The sequence below is a fragment of the Rhinoraja longicauda genome, chromosome 17 (genome assembly GCF_053455715.1).
Source record: "Rhinoraja longicauda isolate Sanriku21f chromosome 17, sRhiLon1.1, whole genome shotgun sequence".
Classification (NCBI taxonomy): domain Eukaryota; kingdom Metazoa; phylum Chordata; class Chondrichthyes; order Rajiformes; family Arhynchobatidae; genus Rhinoraja; species Rhinoraja longicauda.
The window spans coordinates 37,109,407-37,133,089 of NC_135969.1; the positions used below are offsets into that span (position 1 = coordinate 37,109,407).

The window sequence follows — 23,683 nt, forward strand, 5'->3', positions numbered from 1 at the left end:
TTGGGGGGTAGTGTGAATTGTGAGGAAGATGCAATAAGGCTGCTGGGTGACTTGGACAGGTTGTGTGAGTGGGCGGATACATGGCAGATGCAGTTTAATGTAGATAAGTGTGAGGTTATTCACTTTGGAAGTAAGAATAGAAAGGCAGATTATTATCTGAATGGTGTCAAGTTAGGAGGAGGGGGAGTTCAACGAGATCTGGGTGTCCTAGTGCATCAGTCAATGAAAGGAAGCATGCAGGTTCAGCAGGCAGTGAAGAAAGCCAATGGAATGTTGGCCTTCATAACAAGAGGAGTTGAGTATAGGAGCAAAGAGGTCCTTCTACAGTTGTACCGGGCCCTGGTGAGACCGCACCTGGAGTACTGTGTGCAGTTTTGGTCTCCAAATTTGAGGAAGGATATTCTTGCTATGGAGGGCGTGCAGCGTAGGTTCACTAGGTTAATTCCCGGAATGGCGGGGCTGTCGTATGTTGAAAGGCTGGAGCGATTGGGCTTGTATACACTGGAATTTAGAAGGATGAGGGGGGATCTTATTGAAACATATAAGATAATTAGGGGATTGGACACATTAGAGGCAGATAACATGTTCCCAATGTTGGGGGAGTCCAGAACAAGGGGCCACAGTTTGAGAATAAGGGGTAGGCCATTTAGAACGGAGATGAGGAAGAACTTTTTCAGTCAGAGGGTGGTGAAGGTGTGGAATTCTCTGCCTCAGAAGGCAGTGGAGGCCAGTTCGTTGGATGCTTTCAAGAGAGAGCTGGATAGAGCTCTAAAGGATAGCGGAGTGAGGGGGTATGGGGAGAAGGCAGGAACGGGGTACTGATTGAGAGTGATCAGCCATGATCGCATTGAATGGCGGTGCTGGCTCGAAGGGCTGGATGGCCTACTCCTGCACCTATTGTCTATTGTCTATTGTCTATTGATGTACTTGTATATAGATATGTATTGATAGCTGGTTGGAGATGGAACTCTTTATTGCATATTGCGAGTGGAAGGTGTGTCTGTTTTAGGTGTAATGAAGACTAACCCAGTATTCCAATGGCAAAAGGCTGCTTATATTTTCATATCCACGGGAAATTGCGGCACTTAATTGTACGCAATACGCAAAAGTAAAAAGCAATTGCATTTTAATGAAAACATTAATTCCGTTATAAAAAGAAGGATGTGACGAATTCAACCTTTGTCTTCGATAAAAGGTCGTTGTTGTGCATCTGAATGCACATGCTTTATCCAAAAACATGCAGTTGATCCAGACCATTTATGACCTTGGTGTTATATGAGATTCTGAGATGTGTTTCCAACCATACGCACATTGTCATCATGGATAGTATTTCCATCATTGCAGCATTTTTGCAAACGGTTCATTTGCTGAAGTTCTCAACCCATATCTTTGGCCATTCTAAGGCTTGACTTCTGGGCCACTACCAAACTTCCACCCTACATCTGCCCATCCATGATACCGCTGCCTGCATTTCAACTTGCACCAAGTCTTATTCCCCTGTCATCTTTGTGCTTGCTGACCAGTACCACCTCCTTATTCAATAGCATTTCAGGTCTTTAAGTTTTCATTAATTTCTCATTTAGCTAATTGATTATGATGACAGACAGAAGAAACTGCAGACTCTGGGATCTTGAGCAAAATGCAAATTGCTGGAGGAACTCAGCACTTTGGGGCGGCACAGTGGTGCAGCGGTGGAGTTGCTGCCTGACAGTGCCAGAGGCCCGGTTTCGATCCTGACTCGGCGTGCTGTTTGTACGTTCTCCCAGTGATTGCGTGGGTTTTCGGCAGGGGCTCCGGTTTCCTCCCACACTCCAAAGACGTACAGGTTTGTAGGTAAATTGGTTTTGGTAAAATTGTAAATGGTCCCTAGTGTGTAGGATAGTGCTAATGTACGGGGTGATTGCTGGTCAGCACGGACTCGGTGGGTCGAATGGGCCTGTTTCTGCACTGTATCTCCAAAGTCTAGGTTAAAGGTTAGGTTAAATCTAGCATAGCTGAGTTCAATCAGGCTAAAGTGGGTAGTCAACTTGTACATGTAATTCTGTTATGAGGTGATAGTTATCACCTCATAACAGAAATATCATATTACGAAAAGTTGCATTCTAAACACAATTGTGTCAGTGGGGGAAAGGAGATTAAAGGCTAGAGAGTTTCAGACTTGCAATAACAAAGTTATTTTTCCTGCAGAATTGTTACAGGTAAATATCTTTCAATAGCAATAAGTTACTTTTATTTTTCCAAGCTAAAAATACTAAAGGCTGGATACTAATATTGTTTTAACAGCATATCTTCGCACAAGTGTCAACGGAAACGAATGTTCGTCGTTTTCAATGGCCATTTGCAATTAAGATAGCTGCATTGTTCTTAAGAGACAATGATGCCTGGTTACTGTGGGGAGCTTACATGGTAACTGATTTTTTTCCCCCCTAGGCTGCTCTCCCCCCACCACGACCAAGACAGCTTGTTTTTCAGCTTATCAATTTCCAAAGTAACTTTTAAGCAGTCCTCTAGTTTTTGATCGTAATCGTGTTATGACCAATTCGGCCTGTGTAATACCAATATTGTTTCCTGCTTCATCAATTGGTTTATGTCCAATTTGCATTTTGGAAACACGTATCATAGCAGGACTACCTGTACCTTGGTGCACCTATACTGTCAACGACTTTGGCAGAGATATTACAATTTATACAACCATCGTGAAGTTAGGAAGCAAAGCCAAGGGATGTAGTTACATTTGTATAGGGTAAAACCTGCAGATGCTGGTTTAAATCGAAGGTAGACACAAAACGCTGGAGTACTATAGTTACTTAAAACTTGTCGCAACAATTCTTAACTTTATCTTCAGTCATTTTAAACGGATACAAGATTTCAATGAATCCTTTTACAGACGTAAGTAATGCATCTTGTTAAGATTTTTAATCTGCATTAATGAAAGCTTACAGTTTATTAACAAAGCTGAAATTCTTACAGACTCTTAACTTCAAATTAGAAATCGGAAATCAGACTTTTCCAGTATATGGCATAGAATTATGTTCTCCTGGATAAATACCCCAAAGTTTTGTTTTACCGTGAATTGCATTGCACAAATGTTCAGTAGATCATGCATTATTGTTCAAAACCTTGACCAAAATATGTTTTTTTTTTTAAATATGTGCGCAAGAAGCTTGGTCCTCAGTAGATTTAAAATACTACTTAATAATTGAATGTTTTCCATTTCTTTCCCTTTGTTGTCAGTTTTCTCCGGCCTTCCTACTGGAATGGTCATTCATAAATGTTGCGGACCCTCGGAGGTCACATTCACGTGACCACTCTTCACTTTTGTCTATAGACGATGGAGGCGACTTAACTGTAAAGGGGTTTGGTACATAAATCATAGCCATCGCTGCTATTGATTATCTGTACCCTCCTTATTTCACGACAGGGATTAGATTAGGAATGTCGATCACTCAAGCTCAGGGTACAATGCTGCTTTCCAGCTGAATAGGTTATTTGAAGCAAACACTGAATAGAACAATTATTAACTCACAACAGACTTGGGTGTAAACTGTTGCGGTTTAACCATCGTTTTCAATTCTCCCTGGTTACAGGAGTGGTGCCAGAGAATTCAAGTGCCCAATTCACGCTACACTTTTGATTAAAAAGGGGGGGGGGGGGGATCACAGGCTATTTAGTTTAACTTCAGCAGTGGACAAATTGGTGGAAATTATACAAAGAAATGGTATAAGCACAGATCAGTAATGGACAGCTTGGATTTGGTAAGGGGAAACTCCTCACTGACTGTTGATTGACCCCTTCTAAATACTGCCTCAAAAGTGGTCTGTCACTAGGGTAGAAAGAGGTGACAGGCCGAATTTAATCCAAACAAATACAAGCATTTGAGGTGTGCAAGATGTGCAGCAAGACGAGGAAATACATGATACATGTGAGGATATTAAGTAGGTGTTGAGGAACAAATATACCTTCTGTTGTATGCCTAAAAATTCATAAAGGATGTATAGATCAATAAGGTGGTTAAAATGCAATAGGATGCTTTTCTTCATAGCTGAAGTGTAGCAGAAAAGAGCTGTTAGAACCATGTACAGTGCTAGTTACAGTGAAGTTTTGAGTACCTCTCTTCAGTAATATAACGATATGACTGCAAAGGAAAAGTTTCAGAGCCGGTTGAAGCCAGGACTGGAAAATTATAGTTGTAAGGAAAGAATGTTGAAAGACTGGAGTGACTAGGCTTGTATACACTGGAATTTAGAAGGATGAGAGGGGATCTTATCGAAACATATAAGATTATTAAGGGGTTGGACACGTTAGAGGCAGGAAACATGTTCCCAATGTTGGGGGAGTCCAGAACCAGGGACCACAGTTTAAGAATAAGGGGTAGGCCATTTAGAACGGAGATGAGGAAAAACTTTTTCAGTCAGAGAGTTGTAAATCTGTGGAATTCTCTGCCTCAGAAGGCAGTGGAGGCCAATTCTCTGAATGCATTCAAGAGAGAACTAGATTGAGCTCTTAAGGATAGCGGAGTCAGAGGGTATGGGGAGAAGGCAGGAACGGGGTACTGATTGAGAATGATCAGCCATGATCACATTGAATGGCGGTGCTGGCTCAAAGGGCCGAATGGCCTCCTCCTGCACCTATTGTCTATAAGCCAAGGCTGGATTCTTTGAACCCAAGGAGGCTGAGTGAAGATTTAATAAAGATCTATAAAGTAATGAGGCATTCGGATGGAGTAAATAAGAAGGAATTGTTTCCCTTAGCTGAGGAATCAAACACCAGGGGGTGTAAATTTGAAGTAATTGATAGGAGGATAAGAGGAGAGGTGATGAAATAGTACTAGAAGTCATGTTCTGCTGTCATTGGACAATGAGGACTTTGCCTCTGTTTGAGAGTGTCTCAAACTCTGCATGGGTGCAGTGTTTAAGGAGGAATCATGAACAGAATGATTACATGGTTGGTGAATGTTCTAAATTCATAAAACCATGAATGTCGAGGTGGCGCAGCGGTAGAGTTGCTGCCTTACAGCGCCAGAGACCCGGGTTCAAACCTGACTATGGGTGCTGTCTGTATGGAGTTTGTACGTTCTCGCCGTAAATCTGCTTGGGTTTTCTCTGGGAGCTCCGGTTTCCTTCCACACTCCAAAGATGAGCCAAAGGGCCTGCTTCCGCGCTGTATCTTTAAACTAAACGAAACTAAACTAAAAGAAGTATCGATTGTATTAACTGTAATGAATAAATATTTTGAAATAAAGTCATACAGGTGGATTGTTAAGTCGTCTGTCCACTATTCCCATCCTATGCCAGCATGTGATTCGCATCCCTCCATTCCCTCCATATCTATGTGCCTATCTGAAAGCCTCTTAAATACCATCATATCTGCTTCCACCAGCACCCCTGTCAGAACGATCCAGGCACTACTCGCCACCCTCTGTGTAAAAAGAAAAAAAAATGACCCATCATCTCCTTTAAATTTTGCCCCTCTCACCTACTGCTAGCCCTCAAAGATATTATCTGGGGAAAATAATGCTTCTTTCAATAACCCCCCCCGTTGATGAGGGGGTATTAAGGTTGAATGACATAAAGGAACAGGAATACTAGATATTTCTCAGATGAACACAAATTGCTGGAGTAACTCAGCAGGTCAGGCAGCATCTTTGGAGATAAAGGATAGGTGGTGTTTCGGGTCGGGACTCTTCAATTCTGTTGGACATGCCATTTTCAAGAGTTTAAATTGAGCACTTCCGTTTTAATTCACTTTTCAGATCTCTATAATACTTGAAAAGTTAGTTTTCCTTGGTCCTCCCAGCTTCAAAAGAAAACACTGACAAATTATTAAGGACAATTATTAAGTTGAAGCAGAAACATCACTTGAGTTTTTTTTGTGTTTCAGAATTTCACATCGTAATTAGTGGATTAGATTCTATAATTGCACGACGATGGATCAATGGGATGTTGGTACGTATAACACTGAAAACATTTTTACCATCAGTATCCTACAATGGCTCCATTAAGGCGGCCACATATGACAGAATCATGAGGAAAAATTGTCAAAGCATAGTTCATTAAACTGAAAATACAAGGTCCACTTGGTCACCAAGACTACATCTGCTGAGATGGTGTTCTTTTCAGATGGTGGTCTTTTATCCAAACAGCATAGACAATAGGTGCAGGAGTAGGCCATTTGGCCCTTCGAGCCAGCACCACCATTCAATGTGATCATGGCTGATCATACTCAATCAGTACCCCGTTCCTGCCTTCTCCCCATACCCAGCATGGTGCTGTTTGTTATTTAATAAACCAGTGTAATCCTGTTTCCTTGCATCAATGCAAGCATAAGAAATATACTCTATCTAATCTATGTGATAGAATCAGAGAAATGTACAGCTCAGGATAAGTCATTTGGTCTCTTGGTCCACAGCCCTGACTGAACATTGATAACTTTTGAGAACCTTTGAGGCAGCAAATTCCAGGGGCCCACAACTCACAAAGTGATTTTCCTTTCAGCTCCTATCCCTCTACCAGCTAACTTAAGTCTCCGTTGACCTTTGATTAGAGCAATAGTTTTCTTCAATCTATCCTTTCTAGTGATTGCAGTGATCCTGGTGAATAACTGGCAATTCAGAACTATGGTTGCTGCATATGTTGTGGAAACATTTCTAATCAGAAGCTTAGATGAAGGGAAACAGTGAATGAGTTGGGCTGCACAGCTCAGTTACAGGAATTTGGGATGGTCTTGACTTGAATGGATTGATTCATCTTTGTATTCTATTAATGTGCTAAACTTCAAAATACTTTACAATTTTAATTGTATTTTGCGTGCAGATGGCATGCAAACCTGCGTTAAAATATTGATCCCTTTTGTATCTAATTATTGGTTTTACATCTTTAACATTAGGAAATCTTATTCAGAAATATTCTCCTGATTTAGTTCCTGCAGTGGGAATGAAAACTAAAACATTTGGTAACCTTGGATTGAAATAAAAGATGTTGCACCATTGCAAAATAATATTTTAGTTCTGTAAATTTATAATGTTTGTAAAATGAAATTGGAGTAATGATGGGATGTTCTCTTTTTCATAATATTTCTGACATTTTTGTGTAACTAAAGTATGAATTTTATAATTTAGGAAAGCTGAACAAAGGAATGTGGTCAGGAAGAGGACACCATTACTATTTGTAGCCATAACAGTTGAGTCCATGTAATGCAATCAAGATAGCTTTCTAATCAGAATAGCAAAAAAACAATTTGAAGCAAACATGTATAAGATTTTGCACTGCGCAGTGGAATTGGGTTAATTAAAAACCTTGTGGTCAAAATTTCTCTGGGGAAGGGTGGTAGTAATAGATTTTCATCTAGCATTTGAGAATGATATAGTTACATTAAAAAACAGGGTTCAAAGCCGGAAGAAAAGACAAACATTAATTGGGTGTAAAGGCAGTTTGTGAGACCAAATTAAGCTGCGGGAAACATTTAACTCAATAATTCATCGTTTGTAACAGATATCCAATCCATTAGAGGAAATTAAAATTGAGAAAGTGGGCCAAAAGAGGTAACGAGAAAAGGGAATAGTAATGGTAGGTTAAAGGAATAGCCTAAACCTAATAATGTTGTCACAAAATAGGGTTAACTTGAGGATTGAGACTGAAAATTAGGGAAGGGATTTCACGCCAAGGGGGCACATGAGTGGCATGGGTGTTGGGTAAATGTGTGATTTATGTAAATATTATTGAATGTATGTGTAGCCTCCGACAATGTGGGAATAATTTTTTGCAGATCGTGGATTGTACATATTTTTTCTTGAATCAAGTTTATTTTGATTTTTTTTAAACTTGAGGATTGAGAAGAATTTTGGAAAGTTGGGAAAGAATCTCCCAAGTTGTTGTTGAGAAAACTAGGAATGGGAGCAGGCTATCAAGAGGTATAAAACCAATTTATAAAGAACGCATTTGCATTTTAAATGCAAATTAATAAAATATACCGTTGCATAGTCACTTGTATTGGGGAAATGGGAACTGGCAGATATTTCAACCAAGTAATTTGTGTGCCTTTAAGGCAAAGCCCGAAAGACATTAGCAAAGAAACTACTGGAGAAAATAACAGGACCAATATCTGACGAGTCACCTGGACTAATAGCCCACAGTGTTGGGTTTATGGGGTTTTTGGATGTCATGGATTAGACCGTGCAGGTGAACTTAGATTTCAAAATGATTGCGAGGGGTTGGAAAGCAGCAAATCTAAATGCACTACTTGAGAACAAAGAATATAGGCAATAGACAATAGGTGCAGGAGTAGGCCATTCGGCCCTTCGAGCCAGCACCGCCACTCAATGTGATCATGGCTGATCATTCTCAATCAGTACCCCGTTTCTGCCTTCTCCCCATACCCCCTGACTCCGCTATCCTTAAGAGCTCTATCTAGCTCTCTCTTGAATGCATTCAGAGAATTGGCCTCCACTGCCTTCTGAGGCAGAGAATTCCACAGATTCACAACTCTGACTGAAAAAGTTTTTCCTCATCTCCTTTCTAAATGGCCTACCCCTTATTCTTAAACTGTGGCCCCTGGTTCTGCAAGGAACGAAGGATAAAAGCAGGGAACTATATGCCAATTAAATTTTTACTTTCAGCAACACAACAGAATATGTAAACATTGTACTCTGTAAAGAATATACGCGAAAAAAAGTTCAGTGTGTATATATACACACACATATATAATATACATATATATACACGTACACATAAAAACAGCAATTATGCAATATTCCTACTACTGTAGGAATATTGCATAATTGCTGTTTTTATGTGTACGTGTGTCTATATGTATATTATATATGTGTGTGTATATATACACGCTGAACTTTTTTTCGCGTATATTCTTTACAGAGTACAATGTTTACATATTCTGTTGTGTTGCTGAAAGTAAAAATTTCATAGTTCTATCTGGGACATATGACAATAAAACACTCTTGACTCTAATGCTGGAGCCTGTGGTAAAATTAACTTGGAAAATCATATGTGCTTGGTAAAGAATTAACAAAATGAAATGTTAGATTTGTTGTTACGGTCGATAAGAGAGCCACCAGAGTGTGTCCATTATCCAATTGTTGATTGCATGGTGTAGAAGATGATGTTTCAACAAAAGATATTGTTGCACGCAGATATCCCTGCTGAACTTTGAAGATGGAACTCTAGACGCAAGCTCCGTTATTCCATTGATTGACGGTGGGACTGAAGGGTTTAAGGGGAATGCACGTGTGATACTTCCAGGAATGACAGCGTGTATAGAGTGCACGTTGGAACTGTACCCTCCACAGGTAACTCAGCATCACAAAAGTGTTACTGATTCAGTATTTAGAACTCATTCAGCTTGATGTTAAAGTTAATCATTTAATAAAAAGTTTTCTTATTTGAGACCATGAGTCGTTCTATTTTAGAAATTTTTAATAAATCCCAATTTTGCTCTTCAATTCTTTTTTTTAACTTTAAAGTTCTGTCCATATTAGTATGGATAGTTGATTACCATTGATTAATATTCCATGTATCAATCTACACTATTCCAAGCAAGACTAAAGTAACCTCAACCTTGATCCTATCAGTGGTAGAGCTGTAACAGGTCCTTCGGCCCATTTTGTTCATGCTGACCAAGTTGACATACTGGCCTAATCCTATTTGGCTGCATTTTGCCCATTGTCTGTTAAACCCTTCCTCTCCAGAAATTGTCAAAATGCCTTTAAACATCATCATTGTATCCGTATGTATAGCTTCATCTTAAATCTTTCCCCTCTTACCTTAAGCCTATGCTCTCTAGTCTTAGAATCCTCACCCTGAGATAAAGACAGCATTACTGCACTTGTGATCACTGGTAGTGTGTGTGAAACTTTCAACTTATTTTTCTTTAATCTCAGCATTTCCCTCACTGGTGTTTTTAAAGTGTGGAAGTATTTTCTAGGATTTCCACGTATTTGTGTTTGTTTTATATTTTAAATTAAATCATTTAACTCCTTGTCAACTAACAGAGAAAATTTAGATTTTTTTTCTGCATGTATTGAAATTTTAACAAATGAATAACATAAGGAATTGAAAGAGGAGTACGCCATTCATCCCCTTTAAGTCTGGTCTGCTATTTGATAAGATTGTAGCTAATCGTGTTTTGGTCGTATTTTAATTTTCCCTTATTTGTGTGGTAGGGTTCCTGACGGCATGGTAGCAATTGGGGGTAATATTGCAACCTCTTGTTACTTTTCCAGATAAACTTTCCGATGTGTACCATTGCTTCTATGCCCAGGCTACCAGAGCACTGTATTGAATACGTCAGAATCTTACAGTGGCCCAAAGAAAATCCTTTTGGAGGTAAAGTTAGTTAAGTCTGTTTTGGAATTTTCATTGAAAACGCTTTAAAACAAAACATGGGCGGCACGGTGGCGCAGTGGTAGAGCTGCTGCCTTACAATGCCAGCGAACCGAGTTTGAACCTGACTATAGGTGCTTGGCTGTAAGGAGTTTGTACATTCTCCCCGTGACCTGCGTGTGTTTTCTCTGAGACCTTCGGTTTCCTCCCACATTCCGAAGATGCATAGATTTGTAGGTTAATAAGGCTTGGTATAAATGTAAAATTGTCCCTAGTGTGTGTAGGTTAGTGTTAATGTGCGGGGATTGCTCGTCAGCGCAGATTCGGAGGGCCAAAGTGCCTGTCTCCATGCTGTACCTCGAAACTAAACTAAATTTGAGTTATATGCACTGTTTACTGTGCATGTAAAAGATTTCCGAATATAAAACCTAAGATAAAGTGAGAGGGAAAGATTTAAGAGGCCTGAAGGTCAATTTATTCCCACAGAGGGTGGTGCGTATATGGAACGAGCTGTCAGAGGAGGGTGTAATGGCGATGTTTGAAAGACAGATAGGTACATGAATAGAGAATGTTATAGGAATGTGGGCCAAATGGAGCCGAATGAGCAGCTCAATTACATAACCTGGTTGCCCTGGACAGGCTGGGCTGAAGGGCCTGTTTCCATGCTGTATGACTCTAGGCCTCTTTAAGACACAACCCCATTATTGTGTACAGACTGCAAACTCCGCTGTAAGCAAAGTGGAAGCTGAGCATATAGTGATAGTGAGACTCTAGTAAGTTGTTGAGAGTTGAACTAAAAATTAGTCTAATCATATAAAGTTTAACTTAGAACGATATTGATTTTTTGGGGGATTTTTTTAGATTTAGAGATGCAGCGCGGAAACAGGCCCTTTGGCCCACTGAGTCCGCGCCGCCCAGCGATCCCCGCACATTAACACTATCCTACACACACTAGGGACAATTTTTACATATTACCCAGTCAATTAACCTACATACCTGTGCGTCTGTGGAGTGTGGGAGGAAACCGAAGATCTCGGAGAAATCCCACGCAGGTCACGGGGAGAACATACAAACTCCGTACAGACAGCGCCCATAGTCAGGATCGAACCTGAGTCTCCGGCGCTGCGTTCGCTGTAAGGCAGCAACTCTACCGCTGCGCCACCGTACCGCCCCTTGAGTCAACTATTAACTCTGATTGTCCCATTAGACACTATATTAATTATTGACTAGGTCTTCCCAGGGAGGGTGGGAGAAGGTAGTTTTTGTTCAGTTTCTCATTTTGGAATACACCAACTGAATTACAGTAATCCCTTTACTTTGGCATGGGTTATACTCCCCAAAGTGACCACTCATCTCAAAAATCCAGTAGAGTAAAACTCCAGGAATCCAGCACCTTCAGGACTTTGATTGCATCTGGATGCTAGGCCAAGGATTGAACAAGAGTGAAATAAGGTTGAAACGTTAAAGGCAAAGCTTATTCCACTAAAGCCAAACACGGGTTAACTTGAAAATGAATACAGGTTCTATTGGGTTGTAAGAGCTATGATAATGAATATTGTAAACAGAGAATATTCTTTTTTGGGGGGGAGATGAGGAATTAGACCGTGTGATTCCTAGTAAAGTACCATACACAGAATGCAGAAAGTCTGAAGAAGGGTCTCGACCCGAAACGTCACCTATTCCTTTTCTCCAGAGATGCTGCCTGACCTACTGCGTTACTCCAGCATTTTGTGTTTATCTGCTGGAGTAACTCAGTGTGTCAGGCAGCATCTCTAGAGGATCTGGATGGATAACGTTTCGGGTCACGGTCCTTCTTCAACTGATTGTAGTCGGGGGGAGAAATCTGGAACATGTGCAGAAAGGAACTGCAGGTTAAGAACTTATGAAAACTGTACTTCAATGGAAGTTTTTCTGTTTGCGGCATTTGATCTATATTCAGCAGTCTAATGGATTCATTTGGTATTTTCTTGCCAGCAGCAGTGCGTGTGCACAGCATGTTTTTTTACCTCCTGAAATACCTTATTGTTCCTACAGAGGGCATTGGCCTAGACGGTGATGACCCGGAGCACATCCAGTGGGTTTTTCTGAAATCGCAGGAAAGAGCTGCACAGTTCAACATTACCGGCATCACATACAGGCTTACGCAAGGTGAATCGCATTAAACCTGGACACAGACGGTTTGCACATTTGCGCTGGGTAAATTAAATGCAGGTTTCTGAGACCTTTTCTTTTGTTCCAGGTGTGGTGAAGAGAATTATCCCTGCAGTGGCATCCACCAATGCTGTAATTGCAGGTACCGTTAATGGGGAAGGAATATCTCAAGCTGAGGCTTTCAGAATGCCCGTCAATATGTTTGCTCCCACTTTGTAAAGTTAGGTTTCAAACTAGAGATAACAGGTAACAGAAGCCATCTGTAGCAGGCAAAGTGCAGAATCTCACCAGCTGCAACTAAGTATAGATGGTAGTTAGTCATTTTCTATTTCTACTAATTATTTCATAGTCCCATGATACACAATTTATTCTGATGTGGAGCTGATCATTTTCTCGAGGGAGGAGGTATAGCGACAGGTGTTGCATCTTCTGCGGTTGCTGGGGAAGGTACCTGGGGAGGGGGTGATTTGGGTGGGAAGGGATGAGTTAAGCAGGGAGTTGCGGAGGGAACGGTCTCTGTGGAAGGTGGAAAGGGGTGGAGATGGGAAAATGTGGCTCGTGGTGGGATCCCGTTGGAGGTGGTGGAAATTTTGGAGGATTATGTGTTGTATGCGATGGCTGATGGGGTGGAAGGCAAGGACTAGGGGGACTCTGTCTCTGTTGCGACTAGAGGGAGGGGAGCAAGGGCAGAGCTGTAGGGTACCGAGGAGACACGAGTGAGGGCCTCATCTATGATGGGAGAGGGGAACCCCCGTTCCCTAACGAATTAGGACATCTCGGATGTTCTAGTATGGAACATCTCATCTTGGGTGCAGATGTGGCTTTGACTGAGGAATTGGGAGTAGGGGATAGAGTCTTTGCAGGAAGCAAGGTGGGAAGAAGTGGAGTTGAGATGGTTGTGGGAGTTATTTAGCTCTACTCCATATTTCCAAAGTTGTTTGTACAAGATTTCCAACATAAAAATTCTCTTCAGGCAAAATAAGCAAAAAGCAGAAGACCGCAACTGCTGAAAGTGTGAAACACAGACAAAATATTGGAAACATTGAGCAAATTTGGCAGAATCTGTGGAAAGGGATAGAAACAATTTTATGTTTACAAAGCATTGCGTTAGTTGTATATTCTCAATATTCATTATTCCAATAAATATTCAGAAATTTCAATTTATAATCCAACATTTATAATAAGATTGTTATTTCGACAGGTGTGGGGAGGCTAATTTCTGTTTGGCTGTTAAATGCAAGTTACTGTACAAGGGAGGATTGATTTTCATCCATTGTATTTGTGAAGTTGAAATGTGTCCACTTTGTATAGTTTAGTCTAGAGATACAGGCCCCTTTGGTCCACCGAGACCACGCCGACCATCGATGGTACACTAACACTATCCCACAGTCTAGGGACAATTTGCAATCTTTTGTCGAAGCCAATTAATTTTTAAACCTCTACGTCTGGAATGTGGGAGGAGAAATCACGGGGAGAGCGAACAAACTCCGTACAGACAGCACCCCATGTCAGGATCGATTCCGGGACTCTGGCGCTGTAAGGCAGCAACTCTGCTATTATGTCACTGTGCTGCCCCCAGTTCAGTACAGTACACATTGCCTTCCAAATTGAACGCTATATACGCTGTGGGATTTGTCAGTATAGTTGTCATGTGTACTTACATTCAACATTTGGTGTTGTAAAACTAGCCGGTTATCATATTGCGTTGGTTGCATATCCCTAAAAGGTCCATTTATATTTCTCGCATTCTTTGCATTCCCCTTCTAATGCAAAGTTTGCACTCACCTTTTAATATTTGCACATTCTTCACAAAAGCTTTTGAAATTTCTGAATTCTTGCAATACAAAGGGAAGACAACAGATGGCAACAGTTAACTTTCCAATACTTATAATAATAATAATAATAATGCATTACATTTATATAGCGCTTTTCAAACACTCAAAGACGCTTTACAGGGATTACTAGAACATAGAGAAGAAAATAAATAGATAAATAAGTAAACAAACAGAAAAAGGAGACAGAAGGTGAGGTGACGGTCAGTGATTGAAGGCAGTGCTGAACAGGTGAGACTTCAGTGATGTTTTGAATGTGGTGAGTGAGGAGGAGTCTCTGACGGTTTGGGGTAGTGAATTCCAGAGGGTGGGAGCAGCGATGGAGAAAGCCCTGTCCCCCCAGAATCTGAGTTTGGTCCGGATGGGGGGGGACAGGAGGTTGGCAGCAGCAGAGCGGAGGGTGCAGGTGGGAGTGTGTCTGTGGAGGAGGTCACAGGTAGGATGGGGCCAGGTTATGGAGGGCTTTGTAGGTCATGAGGAGGATTTTGTACTGGATTCTCTGGGGGATGGGGAGCCAGTGGAGCTTGTAAAGGACGGGGGTGATATGGTCACGGATCGGGGAGTGGGTGAGTAGACGGGCAGCAGAGTTTTGAATGTATTGAAGTTTACTGATGATTTTTGAGGGTGAGCCATAGAGGAGGCTGTTGCAGTAGTCCAGACGGGAGGTGATGAAGGCGTGGATGAGGGTTTCTGCAGCTGTGGAGGAGAGGGATGGACGGAGACGGGCGATGTTTTTGAGGTGGAAGAAGGCTGTCTTGGTGATGTGTTTGATGTGTTTGTCGAAGGAGAGGGTTTGATCAAAGATGATTCCAAGATTCCGGATGTGAGGGGAGGTGGATACTGGGAGACCATCAATATTGAGGATGAAGTTTTGGGTGGATTTGGTGAGCGTTTTTGGACCAATGATGATGATTTCGGATTTGTTGCAGTTGAGTTTGAGGAAATTTGATTGAAGCCAAGATTTTATTTCAGTGATGCAGTTTGTCAGTGTAGAGTGTGTGGTGGTGGAGATTGACTTGGTGGAGATGAGGAGCTGGATATCATCGGCGAAGCAGTGGAAGTTGAGACCATGACGGCGGATTAATTGACCAAGGGGGAACAGGTAGAGGATGAAGAGGAGGGGGCCAAGGACTGAGCCTTGGGGGAGGGGAGCGGTGGGGGATTTACAGTTGTTAATGGAGATGAACTGGTGCCTGTCGGAGAGGTAATATTTGATCCAGGATAGGGCTGTGCCGGTGATGTTAAAGGAGGTTTCAAGTCGGGTGAGGAGAATGGAGTGATTTATGGTGTCAAAGGCGGCGCTGAGGTCAAGTAGGATGAGGATGTTGAGGTTGCCAGTGTCAGAGGAGAGGAAAAGGTCGTTGGTGATTTTGAGGAGCGCAGTTTCAGTACTGTGGTTGGAGCGGAATCCGGATTGGAAAGTTTCATACAGGTTATTGGTAGAGAGGTGGTATTTGAGTTGAGAAGCTACAGCGCGTTCCAAAACTTTGGACAGAAAGGGTAGATTGGAGATTGGTCTGAAGTTGTTTGGGGTGTCAGGGTTGAGTCCAGGTTTTTTCAGAATGGGGGTGACAGCAGCGATTTTGAGGGATGGCGGGACGATGCCAGTGGACAGGGAGGAGTTTATTGTTGCAGTGATAAGTGGAGAGAGCAGGAAGGCAGGCCTTGACAAAGCTGGAGGGGATGGGGTCCAGAGAGCAGGTGGCAGTTTTTATTCCTGTGAAGAGGTCAGAGAGGTCGGTGGTGGAGACTGGGGAGAACTGAGACAGGGGTTGACAGGATAAGGGGGAGCAGGTGGTTTGAGGGGGAACAGGTGCGTTGGTGGTTAAGGTGCTGTAGATGCTGTCTATTTTGCTTTGGAAGAATGAAAGGAAAGAGGTGCATTTGTCAACTGTGAATGACTGGGAGATGGTGTCCAGGGGGCTGAGGAGTTTGTTTATTGTAGAGAAGAGTGCTTTTGGGTTTCCGGAGCCAGAGTGAATTATTTGAGAGTGGTAGGTGGAGTGGGCGCGGGAGAGGGCATCTTTGTATTGCTGCAGGTGGTCTTTGTAGGCTTGGGAGTGAATTGTGAGACCTGTTTTGTTGCGGAGTCTTTCAAGTTGGCGGGCATGGGTTTTCATCATGCGGAGTTCAGGGGTAAACCAGGGAGCAGAGTGGGTGAAGGAAACTCTTTTGGTTTTTATAGGTGCAAGCTGGTCGAGGCGGGAGGAGAGAGTGTGGTTGTAGTAGTCAGTGAGGTCAGAGGGGCTGTGGAGGTCAACGAAGGGAGAGGCGGAGATTTTTTCAGAGAGGGAGGATGAGAGCGAGGTAGGTGAAACAGAGTTCAGCTTACGGAAGTTGATTTTGCGTTTTTGCCTTGGAGCTGGGGTGGGAATGTTGACGGACATGGTGATGGCTAAGTGATCAGAGAGGGTGGGGTCGGAGCCAGAGAGGTGATGTAGATTTAGTCCAGTGGAGCAGACAAGGTCCAGGATGTGCCCACGGTTATGGGTGGGAAAATTGACGTGTTGAGCGAGGTTAAAGCATTTGAGTATTTCAGTGAAGTCAGCGGTTATTGTGGAGTCAGTGGAGTCCATGTGGATGTTGACATCACCGAGGAGGAGGATTGAGGGGGAGAGAGAACAGAACTGGGTCAGAAAGTCGGAGAAGTCAGAAAGGAATGATGGGTGTGGTTTGGGAGGGCGGTAGACAACTGCCATGACTAATTGTGTGTGGCCAGAGAGTTTGAAAGCCAGGTGTTCAAATGAAGGAGCAGATGAGATGGAGATGAGGCTGATCTTGAAGTCCTGTCGGTGTATTACGGCAATCCCACCACCTCGGCCCTCCGAGCGTGGTTTATTGATGTAGGAGTATCCGTTGGGTGTAGTGAGGTTGAGTGAGAGGTAATCCAGAGGTTGTTGCCAGGTTTCAGTCAGACAGAGGAAGTCCAGTTTATTGTCCAGGATGAAGTCATTCAGAATGTGGCTTTTATTGTTGAGGGACCGGATATTGAACAGAGTGAGCTTCATGTTGCTTTGTATGGTGTGGGTGGCGCGCTCGTGTGCGTTATTGTGATGACGTAATGGACGAGTGGAAGTCCGCTCAGCTGACCAGAGTGCGGGGATGGAGTGACCGGTCTGGGAGTAAGGAAACTTGCGACCGGAGCCTCTGTGGATGTATCCGGGTCGTCGTAGAAGTCCGTGGTTGATGATGGCAGAGATGCATGGCGGAGTGGAGTGGTTGTTGAGCTGGAGCAGCCTCGCAGCGAAGTACCTCGTTCATTAGAACCTCAATTACACACTGGATCAGTCAATGAATGGATTGTATAGATGATATACAATGAAGAAGGGTCCCAATCCAAAACGTCCCCTGTCCATTTTCTCCAGAGATGTTGCCTGACCCACTAAGCTAACCCAGCATTTTGTGTCCATCTGTAGACACTAATTCCGTTCCTACTTCAACTTATTGTCCCTAGTGGGTGTAGGATAGTGTTAATGTACGGGGATCACTGGGCGGCACGGACTTAGTGGGCCGAAAAGGCCTGTTTCCGGCTGTATATATATGATATGATGATATGATGATACGATATGTGTAATTTAGCAGGCCAGTATATCTATGTGCGTTGTTGGCACATATTTGGCATCGCATGTCGACAATGCATATAGATATGAGTTTATAAAAAGCTTTAATTTTGTGTAAAATGTGAAGGAAAAAAAAGATTAGGGAGGTGAATAAATATTTGTCAATTTTTCTTGGGCTTTTTAATTCGGAAAATGCTGGCAGGAACTGAATAGCATTATATTTTGCGGATGTTCATGACCACTTAAAGGAAAAATATATTGTTTTTTAAATCTATACACGAGCATTGAATGTGATCTTTTTTCTTCCTTAGCGGTATGTGCAACTGAAGTATTCAAAATCGCATCAAGGTGAATTTAAATTTTGAAACAATTGATCAGTTATATTTATAATCTTGCCTCATTTATGATAAAGGTTTAATTGTATGGAAATTACATTTTCAGTGCATATATTCCTCTGAATAACTACTTGGTCTTCAATGATGTTGATGGGCTTTACACATACACATTTGAAGCAGAGCGCAAGGTGAGTCTTCAACACTTCAAAGGTAATGGAGCAAATAATAGATGCTTACGTTGGAGCAATTTTTCCTCTGGATTGTAATTATTTTTTATCCGTTTTTTTAGTAATTACCACTGCATAGAATGGTATTTTTAGTGTGCGAATAATGAGCAGCAAAATAAACATAAGATAGACACCATAACGCAGTGGGTCAGGCAGCATCTCTGGAGAAAAGGAATAGGTGACGTTTCGGGTCGAGACCCTTCATCAGGCTAGGCAAAATAAACATGATGGGTAGGGAAGTATTGTTGTGCAGTGAGTGTCTGACCCCAAAGCTACCAGAACTCCGAGAATCCTTGTTTCATGATTCAAGGAAAGGCGAGAGATATTTGGTTTCAACGCATGAAAACTGAGCATATGATTCTTCAAGGAAAATCGGAGAGTAATGCTAAACTGTTGAATACAAAACCATTTATATTTGACCCGTAGCTACAAAGTATCTTTTGAAACATGGAAACAATTAGGGTGCATCCTTTTAATTATGGCAATAGACTCTAGACTTTACTTTAGTCTTTAGAGAAACAGCGTGGAAACAGGCCCTTCGGCTCACCGAGTCCGCGCCGACCAGTGATCACCCGGTACACTAACACCATCTTACACACGAGGAACAAATATTTACAAAAAACAATTAACCTACAAACCTGTACAACTTTGGAGTGTGGGAGGATATCGAAGCACCCAGAGAAAACCCACACGGTCACAAGTGAATGTACAAACTCATAGATAGCCCCCGTAGTCAGGGTCGAACCCGGGTCTCTCTCTGTAAGGCAGCAACTCTACCGCTGCGCCACTGTGTCGCGTAGGCAGTATCCTAATTCCACAAGCCAAGTAATCAAGTGAGAAACCTGTTTGTCAAAAGGGTGGATCAACTAAAACAGTAGAAATATATATATATATATATATATATATATAAAAGTAAATGTTAATACAAGTAGTTCTGTTATAATGAGTTTCCGTAACATCAATTGAATAGAACACAAACGATGAATTAGACAACATTATCTGGATTATTTGAGCCAAATTGGTTATAATGTGATTTTGATTGGGAACTAGAGAACCATTTAAATGTTACTTTGGAAACAGACAGAAAGGGGAGAAAAAAGCTATCTTGGATTTAAACGGTACAGGGAACAAAAAAACTAGTTCCATGTGACCTCCCTCAGTAATCTGGCTGTCAGTAACTTTGGGTAGGCTTTGAAATTGACAAGCAATCCCTTGTATCGCCACTTGTGCAATGATACTCCAAAGAACAATGTTAAATGCAGCCTTTTGTATTTGTAGCTTGCAGTAACAACAATAAACTATTGAAAATCCTGCAGGGAAATAACTTTGTTATTGCAAGTCTACAAATTGAAACGATTGTTATAATAACGCGATTGTCTATAACGAAGTTTCTTAGGAACACAACTATTGCATTACACCAGAACTCCCTGTGTGCTTGGAAGTTCTGATGCAGGGTTTAATTTATGCTTTGGATGCTCCCGTCAACTGCTAATCCCTTGTTCTCAACGTGACGAAATGCAGCAGCCTGATCACAACAAATCTGTACTGGAGCTCCAGGGAGAGGTTGAGCAGGCAAAGGCTTTATTCCTATGAGCGAAGGAGGATGAGGGGTGATCTTATAGAGGGGTACAAAATCATGAGAGGAATCATCATGGACACACAGAGACTCTTGCCCAGAGTTGGGGAATTGAGATGCGGAGGACAGAGATTTAAGGTGAGGGCAAAACGATTTAATAGGAATCTGAGGGGTACCTTTTTCACACAAAGGGTGGTGGGTGTATAGAACGAGCTGCTGGAGGAGATAGTTGAGGCTGATACTATCGCAATATTTAAGGAACATTTAGACAGGTACATGAATAGCATAAGCTTAACGGAATATGGGCCAAAAACAGACAGGTGAGACTAGTGTAGATGTGGAATGTTGGTCGGTGTGGGTAAGTTGGGCTGAAGGACCTGTGTCAATGCTGCATGACTCTTCTGTGGGGATGAATAGTTCATGGTGAAGAAATCGTTCTGTTTGAGTAATTGGAATCTAATGATTTAATGAAATCACAACCCATTCAATAAAATAACGTGCTTATCGATTTTATTGGATTTTTTTTTTCAATCTCTCGACTATTTAAAGGCTCAAAACTGTTAACAGGAAAACCCAGAAGCTTCTATTGATTTTTTGTCTGGTTGTTTAAATTCAAAGGAAAACTGCCCTGCCTGCAGCCAGGTGCCTCAGGATCTACAGTTTCCACCGTCCGCAAAACTTCAGGAACTCCTGGACCACTTAACTCAGAGTGCTTCACTGTAAGTTCCTTCGTCCTCCTTAAATATTTACCTGTTACTGACATAGGTATGTGGCCACTTTGAATATATTGCTGCACTTGCTCCCTGATGAATTCAAGCACACTGTGTGTAAAGAGCCTGAAAACGGTAACGTCCAGGTTCAGGAACAGCTTCTTCCCGACAGCCATGAGGCTATTAAGCACCTCCTATAAGCTCTGTACTGCTTAGACTATTATTGTTATTATTGCCCTATTGTTGTTTTTTATGTGTACATATCAGTGTACTTTTTAGTTTAGAGATACAGCACGGAAACAGGCCCTTCGGCCCACTGGGTCCGCACCAACCAGCGATCCCCGCACATTAACACTATCCTACACCCACTAGGGACAATTTTTACATTTACCCAAGCCAATTAACCTACAAGCCTGTACGTCTTTGGAGTGTGGGAGGAAACGGAAGACCTTGGAAAAAACCCACGCAGGTCACGGGGAGAACGTACAGATTCTGTACAGACGGCGCCCGTAGTCGGGATTGAACCCGGGTCTCCGGCGCTGCATTCGCGGTAAGGCAGCAACTCTCCCGCTGCGCCACCGTGATGGCCCTGTACTATGTTTACACATTCTGTTGTGCTGCTGCAAGTAAGAATGTCATTGTTCTATCTGGGACATTTGACGATAAATCACTCTTGACTAAAAGTTAAAGATATCTGCTGGTTGTAGGGAGGACAGGCACAAGATCATCAGGCTCTTGAACACGACACAATACTATCCTCAGCAAGTAAACATTTCTATAGTTGCGCCACAGACTTCAGTTATTTTTTGTGCTTGTATTACGATTATTAATTTATTGAATTTGTTTTGCTTATTTAGCTTTGCTTGTTTTGCTTATTTAGCTTATTCAGCCATAATTGAATGGTGTAGACTTGATGGGCCGAATGGCCTAATTCTACTGTTCCCTATGATCATTCTAGAAATTTGATGGCCAATATTTATCTTTAACATCACTTTGCACAAGAGAAAAATGTAAGATACTCAAAGTGATTCCAGGACAAAGTGAGTGAAGCCATCTAACCACTATTGGCCTCAATGAAAATGTGGATGGATGTAAAAATTCATTGATTAATAAATGTTCTTTTTTGTTTTAAACAGGCAAATGAAGTCACCAGCTATCACTGCAACTATGGATGGAAAAAACAAAACACTTTATTTACAGGTTATGTATATAACTTCTTATTTATTAATTCATGGCTAAACAATAAAAAAACGTGGGTGCAATGAAAGCTAACTGTCAGGTCTGGTTTTGCAGACGGTTGCATCAATCGAAGAAAGAACAAGACCAAATCTATCAAAAACTTTAAAGGGTAAGTTAAAGATGGAAGAGTTCTCCCAAGCACATCTAATATTCCTATTCTTCACAGTGTGGTTCTTTTTAAGTTGCTGTGCACCAGTCTTGCAACCACCTGCCTTGAGCTCTTGATGTTTTCTGCTCTGGATGTGACCAGTCTACTGGTTTGCTGAAGTAAACCTTTGGAATCAGTTTGTGAAGCCTGGCATACATTGTGCCCCTCAAAGAGACACAAAGTGCTGGAGTAACTCAGCAGGTCAGGCAGCAGCTCTGGAGAACATGGATCGAGAAGAGTCCCGACCCGAAACGTCACCTATCCATGTTCTACTGAGATGCTGCTGACCCATTGAGTTTCTCCAGCAGATAGTGTCTTTGTTGTAAATCATCTTCAGTTTCTTGCAAGAATTTTGTCTCGATCAAGTCAACAATGTAAACCCATTTAACAGTAACAGGCAGGATGTTGAAAGCTGGAGGCTCGGAGTCAAAATATAGTCGTAGAGTCTGCCCAGTCCTTCTGCAATGACCAAATAATTTTGCCATGCGCATTTTTCCATCATGTGGAAGAAAGTGTTGGAAGGGCAGCACAGTGGTGTAATGGTAGAGCTGCTGCCGTACAGTGCAAGAGACCCGGTTCAATCCTGACTTCAGGTGCTGTCCAAAAGGAGTTTGCACGTTCTCCCTGTGACCGTGTGGGGTTTTTTCCGGGTGCTCCGGTTTCCTCCCACATTCCAAAGATGTGCAGGTTGGTAGGTTAATTGGCTTCTGTATACATTGTCCCTAGTGTGTGGGATAGAGCTAATGCACAGGTGTTCATTGGTCGGCGTGGACTCGGTGGGCCGAAGGGCCTATTTCCACACTATTTTTTAAAAAAAATTAATTCTGTCTCACACGTCCGCTATCTACTACAAATAACCTCCCAACCACCTACACCACGGGCAATTTGTTTCCAGTTTAACCTACCAGCACATATCTCAGTTGCGGGAGCACATCAGAGCATCTAGAGTAGACACATACAGTTGCAAAGAAAACGTGCAAGTTAGGCGGAGGCCGCACTGGAGGTTGGGATGAAACGTGGTAGAGCTCAGAGCAACAAAACTCAGGGTTCAATCCAAATCTCGGGAGCTGTCTGTGTGGTGTTTGCACGTTCCCGCATGAGTTTCCTTCAGGTGCTCCAGTTACCTCCCACATCCCATAGACAATAGGTGTAGGAGTAGGCCATTCGGCCCTTCGAGCCAGCACCACCATTCAATGTGATCATAGCTGATCATTCTCAATCAGTACCCCGTTCCTGCCTTCTCCCCATACCCCCTGACTCCGCTATCCTTAAGAGCTCTATCCAGCTCTCTCTTGAATGCATTCAGAGAATTGGCCTCCACTGCCCTCTGAGACAGAGAATTCCACAGATTTACAACTCTCTGACTGAAAAAGACATGAGGGTTTGTAGATTAATTGGCCTCTGTAAATTGCCCCTAGCGTGCAGGGGGTGGATGGGATAGTGGGATAACCCGCAACTAGTGTGAAAGAGTGAGAGATGGTTGGAGCAGATCCAAGAGCCTGTTTCCATGCTGCATCTCTGAACAGTTTCTGGAGCTGTGCTGCCACAGCACTGGTGACTGCCCACGACCA

General features: G+C 42.3%; 1 protein-coding gene across 2 annotated transcripts in view; it reads left to right on the plus strand.

Annotated features, from left to right (window-relative positions):
• uba3 (ubiquitin-like modifier activating enzyme 3) overlaps window positions 1–23,683 on the plus strand; it is a 36,900-nt gene that overhangs the window by 9,697 nt on the left and 3,520 nt on the right. For both annotated transcript variants that reach the window (XM_078414522.1, XM_078414520.1), the window contains 11 exons: window positions 2,846–2,889; window positions 5,881–5,945; window positions 9,146–9,301; window positions 10,235–10,337; window positions 12,369–12,482; window positions 12,574–12,627; window positions 18,189–18,225; window positions 18,319–18,400; window positions 20,634–20,734; window positions 21,862–21,925; window positions 22,019–22,073. In XM_078414522.1, coding sequence (XP_078270648.1) covers window positions 2,846–2,889; window positions 5,881–5,945; window positions 9,146–9,301; window positions 10,235–10,337; window positions 12,369–12,482; window positions 12,574–12,627; window positions 18,189–18,225; window positions 18,319–18,400; window positions 20,634–20,734; window positions 21,862–21,925; window positions 22,019–22,073 — 875 coding nt within the window. The remainder of the gene's footprint in view (window positions 1–2,845; window positions 2,890–5,880; window positions 5,946–9,145; window positions 9,302–10,234; window positions 10,338–12,368; window positions 12,483–12,573; window positions 12,628–18,188; window positions 18,226–18,318; window positions 18,401–20,633; window positions 20,735–21,861; window positions 21,926–22,018; window positions 22,074–23,683) is intronic.